The sequence below is a fragment of the Thunnus albacares genome, chromosome 4, assembly GCF_914725855.1.
Source record: "Thunnus albacares chromosome 4, fThuAlb1.1, whole genome shotgun sequence".
Lineage (NCBI taxonomy): Eukaryota > Metazoa > Chordata > Actinopteri > Scombriformes > Scombridae > Thunnus > Thunnus albacares.
The window spans coordinates 20,104,101-20,119,574 of record NC_058109.1 but is presented as its reverse complement, the minus strand read 5'-3'; the positions used below and the strand labels follow the sequence as shown (position 1 = coordinate 20,119,574).

The 15,474-nt window shown below is 37.9% G+C and overlaps 2 protein-coding genes across 2 annotated transcripts in view; one reads left to right on the top strand and one right to left on the bottom strand.

The window, feature by feature from the left end:
• The window catches only part of cse1l (CSE1 chromosome segregation 1-like (yeast)), a 287,251-nt gene that overhangs the window by 204,808 nt on the left and 66,969 nt on the right, over positions 1-15,474 (bottom strand). The gene's annotated exons all lie outside the window — the stretch shown is intronic.
• On the top strand, positions 2,158-7,607 carry srsf3b (serine and arginine rich splicing factor 3b). The gene is made up of 6 exons (XM_044347992.1): positions 2,158-2,425; positions 3,329-3,539; positions 3,624-3,764; positions 5,866-5,904; positions 6,440-6,526; positions 6,902-7,607. The coding sequence occupies exons 2-6, from the start codon at positions 3,337-3,339 to the stop codon at positions 6,927-6,929; spliced, it is 498 nt and encodes a 165-aa protein (XP_044203927.1). The 5' UTR covers positions 2,158-2,425; positions 3,329-3,336; the 3' UTR covers positions 6,930-7,607.

Below are 15,474 nucleotides of genomic sequence, written 5' to 3'. Positions count from 1 at the left end.
AATATCTTGGCTGCATCCAAAGAGAGACAGTTTCTAATATGTCTAAAATGTGCTAAGAGAGGGAGAGGGAGGCTGTGTGTGTGTGTGTGTGTGTGTGTGTGTGTGTGTGTGTGTGTGTGTGTGCGTGCGTGTGTGTGTGTGTGTGTGTGTGTGTGTGTGTGTGTGATGTATGTTCACAAAGTCCCATTGTTTAGCAGTCTGATGGCTTGGACATAGAAGCAGTCTCTGAGCCTGCTGGATCTGGCTCTGATGCTTCTAATACCACTTGCCTGATAGTAGCTCTTCTCTGGATGTAGAGGTACTGCATGGATGGTAGTCCAGTCCTGTTAATACACTGAGCAGCTTGCGCATTACATGTGCAACGTCCTTATATTTGCCTATTAAAACCTCAGTAAGACTTTGTATGGGACTGGAACACAGCTACTGTGTAGAAACAGTCGATTCCCAGTTGTTGTAAATGCAGCATTAAACTCATAGGAATCCTGTCTCAGTGCGCGTGCTCCCTTGTACTGCTATTGCAAAGTAAACACTACCATCACTTGCTTTAAAGTCTCTTTTCACAACAAAGTGTGGTGGTGAAATTTGATTTTTTTTTTTTCTGCATGTGTGCGCATATTCAAATAATATACAGGGCACAAGCTTGTCTGACAAAGTTCTCACAACATATTTCAACCTCCACTGTTACATTATTGATTTATTGCACGTCACCTTCATAAATTTCATACATTTCATTTCTTTGTCTGTAGTGCAGTCCATATTTCCTTTGTACAGACAATATTTCATTTCAAGTTTTATATCCCATTTCAAAACTATTATTATTCCATTCTGTAAGTAGATTTTAAATTTACCTTTTTCATTTAGTACTACTACTTGTTTATTTCATTGTTAATATTACCTTACTCTTGTTCTATTTTTATTCTTCTGTGTTGCAGGTGTGTTTCTATTAATTACATTGTATTTCAATGTTTTTTTTTCCTGTATTAAGGAGTAAATGAGCTTGTTTCAATGACATTCACACACAGTTGCTGCCCAGTACAATCTCAGTCCTCTATTCTCTCTCACTGGGCCTCAAAAGCATCTCTGCAGAACTTGTATGGAGTAGAGAGCATGGTACACAACCATAAAACCTGACTGAAAAGAGTGTTATGGATGCTGAGGTAGGCTCCAGCCTTGGATGAATTGAAGTAAACTAACCTCAAAGCAAATGGAAATCATTGCAGGCATGGCTGTTAGTGAGCAACAACATCAGTGGTCCATGGTGCATGAGTAAAGATGTGCTGTGGGAATGTCACATGGAAGAGCAACCTGACAAAAGCAAATATAACACTCAAGAACTCAAGAGAAAGTGAGTTAGAGTTAGTTACGTCTTTGCATTATGCTACATCACATAACTTTATTTCCCATACCTGCTCTCTTCAGATTACAGGAATATACAAGAAGAGTTAAGGATACATCCAGCAGATTCAGATTAAATGGAAACAGCACAATTAAAACTGGAATGGCAAAATGTGATGGCATACTACACTATTTCCTCAAATGCAGCTTTTAATTTCTCACCTCTGCAAAATGATGGTCCTCACTCACCAGGGTAATGGGCAAAACTGCTGTTACTGGTCTACCAAACCAGATTATTTGATTTTCAAGTAAGATTAAAATTGTAATGTTTAAGTATAAAACCCCAGTTGGTTGAGTTTAGGCATATACTAATTACATCAGCAACCAACAAAATCCCAATTTTTCTGATTTCCATGAGGATTTTGAGCAGCACTGTAAAGATTGTAAATGAGTGTAATGCTGTTAAATGCATGAATATTTTGTTCAAATTTACTTTTATTTATATTGTTGAATTATTTATTTATTGTATTGTTCATTTTGTAAACCCTTGTATTTTACTGTTTCCTTATCCTTATACTCTGTGTCGTTAATTGAATTTGTTCTAACGATTGTACATTGTGCATAATTCTATTCAATAAAGGTTTACTAAAAAACTACCCACGGTTTAAGCTCCTCTGTCAAAAATATCGAAACAGCGCCAACACTTCATTGACTCCAACGCTGTGGCCAAATATGGTATCGCAGCTTTTTTACACCAAGTGTGCGTTCGTTAATAAATCCCGGTTGGGCGCTATAGTCATCCGTAGGAAGTTCTCATTAAGTATTTTTTACAAACTCATCCACTGGATTAAATTAAATTGGTTCTATGTGACATCAAAAACGTGTTCGAAGCTGTTAAATTTAGTAGGTATGATGAGAAGGAGGGTTGTAAGGATTTTTACTCTCACAAATAAAAACTAACTCCGCCCTCCCGGGAGCAGCATCCTGGTCACTCTACTGACATTATCCGTCACGCCATTTTCCATCGACGACCGAGACGAACAAACCGGCCGGAGAGGAAAAATATAAACTGTGAACTGCAACAAACACGGTAGGGTTTGAACCAAATTATTAATAGTGCATTGTATCGGAACTGTATATTAATGTCCTGTTTGGGTCGATTAATCGGATAGTCACATTCATTTAGTCTATTGTTTGATTTCTGTGTTTGCCGCTGCATGACACCAGGCCTCGGAAAGCCGACAGCCATTTTAGCTACCGTTTACCGGCTGTTAGCTATTGTTAGCTACGAAGCGTCGAAGGAATGTCGAATGTGAAATAACACATTTTAAAGGCGGATGATATTAGTGTTAATTTAGTATGTCAGTTAAAATAGAGACCCGAACTTATTCAGGGCTCAGCATTATCTACGGCGAATAACATTTTTTTTTGTGCTAGGCTAAAGTTAGCATAGACCGCGAGTCCAACCGCAGGCCTAACTTCTTTCAAAGAAGATTCAAATATTATTGAGAATTGACTACAAAACATATTTCAGAGTAATTGCAGTATGTCCCTCACGTAAGTCATTGATGGATAATGTAGCTTTAACACACTTATGTTAACATGTACCGTTACGTCGTTGTAAGTTTTCTGGATGATCTGGCGGCTTAAAGCATATCGAGTTTTGAATATTTAACAAAATGATTGGGCTGAAGTTAACGCTCATTTTCACATTTGCACACGCTCAGTTAGTTTAGTTCACCTCCCACATAATAAAACTGGTTGTGTGGTATTTTACATACTGCAGGAACATCGTAAAGTTTCAAACAAACGTCTCATAAAGACGTAAACTGATTACTTTGAACAGATTAATCTGTGCTGTGGATTTGTTTCACTCAGGGTCACTTTTGTGATTTAGAGCCTCTGTTTAAAGGAGAGGTCATTTCCTGAACATCTGTCCCATCTACCTGTTGTAATAATAACAAATTCTCTAATTTTGTTGTTTAATTTTCAGATCCAGTCATGCATCGTGACTGTCCTCTTGACTGCAAAGTCTATGTTGGAAACTTGGGCAACAATGGAAACAAGACAGAGTTAGAGAGGGCATTTGGCTACTATGGTCCTCTTCGCAGTGTCTGGGTTGCTAGGAACCCCCCAGGCTTCGCTTTTGTAGAATTTGAAGATCCTAGAGATGCAACTGATGCCGTGCGTGAGCTCGATGGAAGGTAGGCTTGAGATACAGCAGATAAAACAAGAGCAGGACTCTTCTTGCTACAGCTGCAATAGCTAATGATTGGTTGTTTTTACAGGACATTGTGTGGTTGCCGGGTACGGGTAGAGCTGTCCAATGGCGAGAAGCGCAGCCGCACCCGTGGCGCTCCCCCTTCGTGGAGCAGGCGTCCTCGAGATCGAGATGACTACAGGCGGCGTAGCCCACCGCCCAGGCGAAGGTGACCTATATGTTGTTGTTTGACAGTGGCCAGTCGAGACCAACATTTTGTTTATCTTGTACTTTAATCCTGTTCTGCGACTTGCTGATTTCACTCTCCTACCCACAGTATATTTATGGGTAATTGTTTGTTTTTCCAGTCTAGACCTAGTGTTTGTAATCTTTTGTGCTGAGTATGCATTTGTGACTGCTGCTATGTGTAAGGCTTGCAGTATCATCTTCATTGACATTATTTGTCGTTTTATGTAGGGAGCCAAACAGATTCGTATTCATAATCAAAAAATGAAATATGACGTGGGAATAGGACGTTATACTAGGTTATGTGGTGAGGTTCTTTTATTGCATTTTAAAATCTGTCCGGCAAGAATTAACTTCTGCTTTGGGCACAAATGCTTCTTTTGATGTGTACATATTTTATGTACACTTTCAAAAGGTTTCTACATTGTAAATGCTTAAAAGTGGCGAATTAGAAATGTGAAATAGGAGTGGGTTATTCCTATGTCGCAAAAAAAAAAGTATAATCTGTTTAAAATTTGGGGGGGATGAAAGTGCCAAATGTGATGCATTTTTTCTTTTTGTTTGAGGATGCTTTTTATTTTTCATCTATATTAATAAGAATGAAACCCGTTGCAGAGCCACCACCATGCCTCTTCTCACCACCCTCTGAGTCAATCAACTAGTCCTCTTTCAGCATCATGTGACTGCTGACCATCGTGCCCCAATCAGCTTGGCTGGTGCTGTCACATGACCCGGGCATGGCCAGTCGTCAGGTTGCACCAGCCCATTGGTTCCTCAGCATGCCGTTCTCAGCCTCCTCCTCCTTCAACCTTAACCCAAACGGCAGCGGCCCACCTCACATTCCCGACCAATCAGCGTATTTCGTTCCCAAATGTCTACAACCTACCAGCAGCAGCCTTCGGCTAACCAATTAAAGCAGGAAAAAAGCCACAGCCAACCCCCATCTGCCTGCCACCTAATCACCTTGCAGCATCTGGCCAGTCCTATTCAGCCAATTCTACCTACCCGGCCGACAGTCTGCCTCCCTTTCGTCATATCTAGCTTGTTGAAAACCAAAAATACTAGTAAGTTTTCCTGCTTCATTCAGTACACTGCTGATAAAAGTTTTGAAAGTGAAGAGACAGCTGGTTTACAAAGGTTGTTCTTTTTTTATTATTTGAATCATAAGTTTGTCATTTTGTCCTCACCCATTACTGTAAATCCTTGTTTTTAAAAGGGGAATGGTCCACCATCAAATGTCTGGAACTTCACATTTCCAGAGATTTCGATTATAGATAATCATCTGGTATGTCTTGGGGCTCTGAGCAGAATTATGAAGTCACATGAATCAAAACTCTTCTCAACCCCCTCCAATGAATATCAAAAGTCTTTGTTTTTGTGCTGTATGGTTGGTTTTAGCAGATCGTAGCCTGGTTACGTCTCACAACTTATTCCCATTGACCAGTATAATGATTTTGTGACTTATCCTCCATTTCCCTATGTTCTCCTTTGAAGTGCAGTGGACCAGTTTCATACAGATGGTCGCCTCTGTGTGTTTTTTTTATTCCCACACTACGGCCTGTCCACAGTGCAGTGTTCAATCCTCAGATAGGGACAAATATTGCTGGTTAGCTCACCTTGGTGTTGTAAAAAGCCTTGAGGCTCAGGCACCTTTTTAAAAATCTCTCTAATGCTCATTGCAGGGCTCATCTTAGTCTACCACTTCAAATTTACAACCTGACTTAATCTAAAAATACCCTCTTTGTCCGAACTAAACTGGCTTTTATTAGTTGAACAAAGAGGAAGGCTTGAAGCAAATGTTTGGTGCACATTGTACTGTGGCATAGGTGAGAGGTTATTTTCCAAGCATCTTTATGCGCTAGTCCATTGTCAGTGACTTATAGTTTCTGATTTGGATAGTTGTGTTCCTGGACAAACACCTTTTTCTTCTTCGAGTCTTTGACTTCAATTTTGAATTACTGAGATAGACAAAGGGCTGTGTTGAAGGAGGCCCACATTTTAGAAGGATTAAAGTAATGTAAAGCTCTACGGGAGATTGACACGTCAGTCTTTGTTCTTAACATTCTTGTATTTTCCCCGCGCAGATCCCCACGTAGGAGAAGCTTCAGCCGCAGTCGAAGCAGGTATGTCGGCTTTCAGATTGTCCTTTATACACACAGACAGAAATGAGCAGTTCAACGCAAGAATGCATCTAATTGTTGGACACACCTTCCCATTCTCTTGAATGAGAAAGTATGTATAAACTTTTGACTGGTACTGAACGTATGACCATCACAAAATGTGTCAGAGTTTTTTTGTCGTTGTTTTGACTTTTCTCGACATGTCCTATATGTAGGATATGTTTAAAATCACTATATCAGGGCACCCTGGTAGCCTACTGGTTACCTCATGTTTCCTGTCTTTCTGTACTTTCAACAAATAGTCAAAACTACCAAATGTATCATCTAAGTCTAATATTGGATTTAGATTATCTAATATATGCATATATAAATATCAAAATTCATTCATTTTTTCATGGACTAACAAGTTAATCAACTAACTGTTTCAGCTCTAAACATAAGCCAGCATGAGAAGTATCTAGTAAAACCAGCATGACGTTCCTGTAAGTAAGTCAAAGTGAAATTATGTTGACTTAATGAGATGGTTTTGCTTTTACAGGTCTTTCTCCAGAGACAGGAGGAGGGAGAGGTCCCTCTCCCGGGACAGGAACCACAAACCTTCGAGATCTTTCTCTCGATCAAGGAGGTACGGATATCCTCATGTGATTTTAAAAATAATTCTCAAGATTTTGATTACAAATAGATATTCAAGTACACCAGCAAGAAAGATGATTGTGTGTAGTCACGGTTTATGAGTCATACACACATTACTTTTAGTCTTAAGTCTTTAGAAATGTTTGACAATACAAAGTGAAGTTTAGTAATATGACTCATCTATTCAAACTACTGTTGATCCATTTAGGGTTCCTCTAGAGGACACTGCACCACTTAAACCACATCCTGTATTTGCAGATAATTAAACTTGTTTGTTTGTGGTACTACTGCGAATGTTGAAAGTGACTTTCTTGTTTATTTCTTTCATGATGTAGTAATGTTTTTTTCTTCTTCTTCTTCCCTGCAGTCGCTCCAGGTCTAATGACAGAAAATAGAAGAATGTCTGTCAGGTGTAAAGGGAGTTGAAGAAAACGGTTGTACAGGCTTTGCCGTTTCATATGATGGACATCTACATGACCGTCAGGTCATTTTTGTTTTGGGTTTTTTAAAACAATCAAGCATTTTAGTCTCCCCTTTTCTTGTTCTGGTAATTTCAAATACATTGAGTGGGTTTGTACAGATGTGACGCCTCATCTAAGTCACGTCTGTCTTGTCAGTCCTGAAACAGTCGAACCACCCAGCATTCCAATTCACCAGTTAATCTCTGAAGAGTTTTGGTTTTTGTCAATGAATGTACTGTGTAGTTTGACATAGTGGTAGTCCCTCATTTTCATTGTGTAAGCACCAGTCTGTTTGTTGTCTTTTTTTTTTTTTTTTTTTTAAGGAAACATTGTAATGATGTGTAAGGAACTTCCACCTTTTGATTGTCTGTAAAGCCGACCTATTTTCAACGTTTGACTTTCTTCATACTGAAGGTTTCCATCTGTTTAATGGTTGGTTATTTGTAATAAAGACAAACTCATTCAAGATGCAAAACTCTGGCATCAGTGGAAAAAAAAGTGTAATGAACACAAGTCTAATTTTTGTCTATGAAGTTTTCCATTATTTTTCTTTTCTTTGATACTATGTGAAATTGTCTCAATTAAAAAATACTGGTTGTTAAAAAAATCCTACATTGTTTATATACTTATTTCCTCTTAAAATATCAGCATACTGTACTATTACATACACCTAGTTTCTTTTCCACCAGAGGGCACTCTTGCAGCATCAATCAAGGATCTGAGTAGGAACTCTGGCTTTGGTCAGTCTTCAAGATCATATAAATGTGAATTTATTACATATGTTTCCTCTGTTGCCAATGGCTCCTCTTTGTCTGGTTTGTGTGCTTTTGGTTTTTCAGCATTTATTTAGCAGTTGTCGACTGAAATGGAGTTTTCATTTTTCATGTCAGTGGTTAATAGTGTATAGTAGTAGTATTAAGTAGAGTTGCAACGATTGATTAGCTGCCAACTACTTTGATAATTGATTAATCGTTTTGAGTCACTTTTTTTTTAAGGAAAAATGCTGAAATTCTCTGATTCGAGCTCATGTGAATAGAAAATACATTTGAGTAGTCATCTTTTGGTAAACTGACATTTTTCAACATTTTATGGACCAAACAACTACTCAAATAATTGGAAAAATAATCCATAATTGAAAAATGAAGATTAAATCTACTTAAGTTTTATCTGGTCAGAAATCTTGGTGTAGATTTCTATAATTGTGTGTTATGATGTGTTCAGATATCTGAAAAGACACCATGAGTAAGATTTGTTTAATTTAGGATTTGAATCACAACTTAGTGGTCAAAGCATAATGAGAGAAGCTGAGGTTTTGACTAAATTAATTGTAGATCCTATTAAGGTAATAAATGGTGAGACTCGCTATAGTATTTAGTAAAGCTGATGGAGGCGTTTAAAATTACATTTTTAAGATTTTGTGTTCAATATCAAAACTGCATTGGGAATTTGGACAAATTTAACATACTTCAACAGTACAGCTGTAATTGGTTGGTTGTAAGTTGTCCCATTTGTCACACTTTAAGGAAGTGAAGGAGACACTGAAAAAAAAAAGAACCTGTAAAGTTCATACCCCTGTCTGTCCCAGGAAATTTCCCTCCATTTCTGTCGTACAGGGTGTCCGATATGAAGTTGTTATGTAATCCGGTTGACTAAGAATTTAACCCTTTCACCAGAATAGATAAGCCATCCAAATAATGGTGTTCTTGTGCTGCTGATAAAAGTCAATGTATGTGCGCAGGATATTAAAATGTGTCTGATTTCTGTAAGAAGTCTTTAATTATTTTCAGTGTGCTAAAAGTAACACGTTATTCACCAATATTACACCATAAAGAGTGTATTTAGGACCAATTAAGGTTTTCTGGTGACACTTAATTGGAGTTTTAATTGCTCAGTGTGGTTAGAAAATGTGTTACTTCTAAGTCTACAGCTGTGGATTTTTGCTGGTTCCCACAGACGGTTTTTATAATGGCACCCACTTTTCTCCCACTGTCCAATTGCTTTTTTCGGTCACACCCCTGACAGTCCCACGGCTCCGTGTTCACGCATCCAGTCCACGTGAAGCCGGCATAACACACAAGTCTCTCAAATCTACGCGCGCTTTTCCACGTGAATCCGAATGACATCACAGAAGCGATGACTCATGGTATCCACGGAGACGGGTCTCACACTCAAGGAACTCGCGGGAATCCACTCAGAAACCTGTGGTATTTCCACCCACTGTTATGTAACGTAACAGTTTCCCCAGAGATAAATGTATAGCCGCCCACGGAGCAGAAAGCAGGAGTAATGAGAGTCTGAAAGACACCGTGCTGCTGCATGTTGGAGCTAATTTTAGATTCAGTCAAACATAGTTCATTTGAGTTAAATATATCAAACTTAAGTCTATCTATTTAATTATGTATCTTTCTTTGTATCTATCTATCTACAGTAGTGCTTGAAAGTTTGTGAGGATTTGCTCTATTTCTGCATAAATATGATCTAAAACATGATCAGATTTTAATGCAAGTCATCAAACTAGATAAATAGACATCAATTAAACAAATGAGGAAAAAAAAATCTTACATTTGTTCATTTATTTATTGAGTAAAATCATCCGATGTTACATATTTGGGTGTGGCAAAAGTATGTGAACCTCTAGGATTATCAATTCATTCGAAGGGGAAATTAGAGTCGGGTGTCTCAGTCAATGGGTTGATAATCCAATGTGAGTCTGGGAGGTCCTACCTTATTTAAAGAAGAGAAATCTGGGTCTTTTCTATCAAACTCTGAACTTCACAACACATGATTGTGGAAGTGTGTCATGGCTTGAACAAAGGAGATTTCTGAGGACCTTAGAAGAAGAGTTGCTGATACTCACCAGGTTGGAAAGGGTTACAAAACCATTTCTAAAGGGTTGGACTCCACCAGTGGACTGTCAGGCAGATCATGTACAAATAGAAGAATTCCAACACCATTGTTACCTTCCCCAGGAGTGGTCGAACAACAAAGGTCACACCAAGAGCAAGGCATGTAATAGTCTGGGAGGTCACAAGGGACCAACAAGGGATAACATCTAGGAAACTAAAGGTCTCTCGTGCAGTGGCTACACTTAATGTTCGTGAGTCCACCATCAGGAGAACATTGAACATCATTGGTGTGCATCGCAGAGTTGCAAGGAGAAACCCACCACTCTCCAAAAAGAACATTGCTGCCGTATACGGCTTGCTTAAGACCATGTGGATAAGCCAGAAGGCTATTGGAAAAATGTTCTGTGGATGGATGAGACCAAGATTGAACTTTTTTGGCTTGAATGAGTTATGTTTGGCAATGAGCAAACACATTCCAGCAGTTGTACCAGCAAATTCTACAGGAAAAAGTCCAAGTATCTGTCTGTGAACTGAAGCTCAACAGAAAGCGGGTCATAAAGGAAGACAACAGCCCTAAACACACAAGTCATTTTATCAAAGCAGAAGAAAGTTAATGTTTTTGGAACGGCCGAGTCAAAGTCCTACTGACCTTAATCCTATAGAAATGCTGTGGAAGGACCTGAAGCGGGCAGGTCATGCAAGAAAACCCACCAACATCCCTGAGTTGAGACTGTTCTGTAAAGGGGATTGGGCTAAAATTCCTTCAAGCTGATGTGCAGGGCTGATAAACAGTTACTGGAAACATTTAATTAAAGTTATTGCTGCAAAAGGGGGTTACACCAGTTACTGAAAGCAAGGGTTCACATACTTTTGCATCACACAGATATGTAAGATTGGATAATTTTCCTCAACAAATAAATGAATGAAAGTTCAATGTTTTTGTCTTCTTTGTTCAATTGGGTTCCCTTTATCCAGTTTTAGGACCTCTGTGAAAATCTGGTCACCTTTTAGGTCATTTTTATGCAGAAGTAGGAAAAATTCTAAAGGGTTCACAAACTTTCAAACACCACTGTATCTATCTATCTATCTAAAATTTTTGGAGTTGGGACTGTTGGTCAGACAAAAACATTTGACTTTCGAACATCTCGACTTTGACTGATATTTTTCACCATTTTCTGACATTTTGTTGACTAAACAATTAATATCTTAAAAAATAAACCACTGATTAATTGAATGGAGAAACTAACCTGAGCTGAGCTGAGCTCTCCAAGACCCAAAACACAATGTCAATATCAACTGAAATTAAACTGAAAGGGGCATCACCAGCTCGCTTGTTTACAGCTTCTTTGTGCTTTGGCAGGACACCTGCAGTCCACGCTGTTGGCCCATAACAACCCATCCAACAACCAACCAGCTGCCTCCCGGGAATAAAAACAGAACACATTTAAAATGCAAAAACAAACTGAAAGCCATAAAAACTAACCACATTATAAAAACACAAAATGAACTAAAATGCCATAAAATATAATAAGATCACTGAGAGTAATTTTAAACAAGTGGGTTTTGAACAGTGATTTAAAAGACAAGACAGAGTTTGCAGCTCCGATCTCCTCAGGCAGGTCATTCCCAAGTGTAGGAGCCCTGACTGCAAAGGCTCTGTCCCCTTTATGTATCAGTCTGGACCTTGGAGCAACAAGAAGTGACGCAATCAGTGATCTCAGGGAGCGGGAAGGGGCATATAGGGCAATAAGAGAGCTGATATATAGCTTGGAGCAAGGCCTCTCAGGGCTTTTTGAGTAATAAATAACATCTTAAAATCTATTCCTAAAAGCAACAGGTAACTGGTGAAGGGAAGCCAGGATCGGTGAAATATGATCATGCTTCCTACACGGAGTTAAAATGCTGGCTGCAGAGTTTTGGATGAGCTGGAGACAGGAGAGGGATTTTTTGCTGATGCCAGGGAACAAGGAATTACAGTAGTCCAATCGACTGGTTATGAAAGCGTGAATGACATTTTCCAGCTTTTTGGCAGAGAGAAATGGTCTAATTGTTGAAATGTTTCTGAGATGATAAAAGCAGCATTGAACCATAGAATGAACATGTTTATCTAGGGTTAAACAGGGTTTGATAAAAAAAAAAAAAAAAAAAAATTTAAATGACACCAAGGTTTCTGCAATGCTGAGTTATTGAATGGGACAAAGACTGTTTGAAATTTGGTTATTTGCACTGTCTTGACCTATGATTAATATCTCTGTCTTATCAGCATTTAGCTGCAGGAAATTTTGTGACATCCACATGTGGATGTCATTTAGACAATTTAGCAGGTTGACATGGTTCTGATAGTAGTTTTCAGGGTCACAGTTTAGATAGATCTGAGTAAAATGGAAACTGATATTATGTCTGCGTATGAGGTAGCCTTGAGGGAACACGTAAATGGAAAAGAGGAATGGACCTAGTACGGAGCCCTGGGGCACCCCGCACTGAAAACCCGTTGTAGCTGACCTAGACTCAGCGATACCAATGCAGAAGTGTCTGTCTTTTAGGTAGGAACTATGAGGGAAAGTCAAAGGAGGAATATGGTGTTTCAACAGTAATTTTACAAATTGAGACATTTCAGATATACATCATTGATTAGGTGAGTGTCAGAAACAACTGTGTTAATCTGACATTTCAGTGTTAAGACTTGTAGACTGCTGATCAAGTGCTGCAGTTAACAGTAATATCAGCACTTTTTGGTAAAGGTACAGCATATATATATATATCCTGTAACTGTCAACATATTGTCTCTCATTATTCATGCTGTACATATAAAGTCATAGTACTGTCATATACTAGAATAATGATCATTCTGTGATTTTATTCATACTGTTTGTGCTGGGATTTGTACATTTTTATACATTAAAATGTATTCAGTTATCTGATGGCAAGGCTTGTATGAATAAATATTCAGAACTTTCATCAGATTATGTACAAAACCATACATAGTCATATCCAGCTATATCACATAGTTCTTGCTGATGTTATATATATGATATACATTTCTAGGATCATTTTGTAATTCAGATTTTTATTGCTTTTATCTTTGGTGCATGACTGTACAACATTTGACATTGTGAGACATTCCTTGTTGCTTACAGTACATGTAGCATCAGTGGCATAAAAAAACACACACAAAAATACAAAATAAATAAATTCAAATCAGTAGTGCAAGGGCTATGCTAATACAAACATAACAAGGAAGACTATCCACCCAACAGATTGTAATATTAATTACTATCGGGAAGCAACATTCATACTACAGGTTTATCAGTCGATGTGGGATCATTAAAATGGAATCAATGTTATCATAATAATTCACTCCGATAACACAGATAATGACACATACTGTATTTATCTGCACAGTTACACATCAGTGTTGCCAATACTTTTTTCATAAAGGCATCAGGCAACCTCACCTGTCCCGTAGGCAGAAGAAGTCATGTATTAAGGTTACATACATGTTACACAACCACATTTGCAGGTAAAAAAGTAGCAAAGAGCCTTGATGACCTTGCGTTACTAAATAAATAGTTAACTAAATGGCTGTGCGCTCTATTTAGTGCCATCCAACTTTTCACTGTGGATGCAGAACAAAGGCTTGAATATGGTGATGCCACATAATGAACAAGACAATTCCATGGCTCTGCACTGTGCAGCTGCCTTAGAAATGAGAAATAATAAAGTGCCTACTCATCTGTACAAATGCAGTCACACAGCTGCTGCTCAGTCACAAACAACATGCGCTTATTGTATATTTCCAGTGAGTTTAAACTTCATTAACTTCAGTACATATCACCACTGAATATAGCTCTACTGTCGATGTATACTGACTGTGAACAGCCTCAAAATCTGAGTGAGTTTCCCTGGTGTCCCGTCAACCTCCTACTCAACAAAGGACTCACTGTGACGTCAGATCAGTTGGGCCTTTATGCACTGCATCCTACAGTTAGGAACTAGGTTGAAGGGCAGCGTGATAGGGCTGGGAAGCGTGAGGAGTTGTCTCTTGGCTGACTCGTTGCCGAGATAAACAAACCTGGCTTCAACAACAAGACAACTGAGTGGGTGGAACAGACGTCTGAGTACTAAACAGTACGTAACCTTTGTGAAACTCATTGAGAGACTTGTACAGGCTTGTTAAGAAACTGAATTAAAAACCCAGACAGTTATGTCATAATACCGCTTTATAAAAGGTAACTGAGCAAACTGCAGGCTAGTCTAAATTGCTCTTAAATGTTTAAATCAAAAAAGCCCAAATCTTATTTATTGTCATTTTTTCTTGTAAGACTTAATATTTTTTACAAGTTAATGATTTGGCCAGTTTATTACCTCTGACTAAATTCTGAACAGTTTAAACACATTTTTAAAAAACTTTTTAAAAGAGAATAGGGACATTTGTATGAGCTGCCCGTGCACAAATATAAATATGAGATATTGCATCAGTATTTCTATTTTTTGTTAATTTATAATTAAACTCCACTACATTCTAGAAAGAAATGATGTACCATTTACTCCACTACATTTAGAGCTTTAGTCATTTTGAAGATTAATATTTTTACATACAAAACATATTATCTAATAAAACAGGATATAATACATTGTTATAAATTCACCTACCATCAATACATAAAGTTAAAATCAGTAATGATAATCCAATAATACAGTGTGTTATTTATATACTTATATTTATATTACTTTTTATGCTTTAAGTACATTTTGCTGCTTATACTTTTGTACTTTTACTTAAGTAAGATTTTGACTTTTTGCATTTGCAGTGGTATAAGAAGTAGCCATTGTCTTTACTTATGCAAAAGTAGAGATATTACTGAAGTCCTGCATTTAAAAGTGTCCTTATGTACAGTATATAGTCCCACCAGCAGAATATACTCAAAGTATCTAAATAAAAGTATTCAATATGTTATTATATATTTTATTATTGAATAATTATTACGGATGAATCACATGTAATTTTACTTGAGTAAATAAAAATGTGCCTGCGTTCTTGAAACCTTGCATAAACCTTGCATTCTTTTTACCTAAAACTTCATTTATTTACAACAAAGAGGTACAACAGTTGTTTTACAACAGTAAAAGATAAAAACTTTGCGCAAGCCAGAGAAATCCTTTAAATACATTTAAGTCCACTCATTGTAAGTTCTTTTAGAGTTCAAATAAATCAGTGGTTCTCAAACGTTTTCATGTCAAAGATCCCTAAACTGACACAAATAAGACCAGGGTCCCCCATCTGATAAGATTTTTGCTTTTAGATGTTTTATTACAGAAAGTGTATGAAACCTATGACCAAAATAGTCATACATTCTGTCATTGTGTTACTTATGGATGGAATTATAGTAAAAATAAATTTCTCCTTTTTTCTGGAGACCCCCTGAAAGCCTCTCAAGGACCCCTGGGTCTCCCCGGACCCCACTTTGAGAACCACTGAAATAAATGAGTAGTATAATTCTTGGGTAAAAGAATGCATTGGGATGCCAATTTTTTTTTCCTAGGATGGGGAATTCATGACCTGCCGTACTCTGCCTCTGATTGGCTAGTACTCATTGCCTTCGTGCCATTGGTCAGTGATATGGTAAGAACAT

Excerpts from the sequence above, each read along its gene's own strand:
- srsf3b (XM_044347992.1), top strand. The coding sequence starts at position 3,337 with ATGCATCGTGACTGTCCTCTTGACTGCAAAGTCTATGTTGGAAACTTG. Across the intron at positions 3,765-5,865 it reads AGCCCACCGCCCAGGCGAAG|ATCCCCACGTAGGAGAAGCT; the intron begins GTGACCTATATG and ends TTCCCCGCGCAG. Across the intron at positions 5,905-6,439 it reads TTCAGCCGCAGTCGAAGCAG|GTCTTTCTCCAGAGACAGGA; the intron begins GTATGTCGGCTT and ends TTGCTTTTACAG.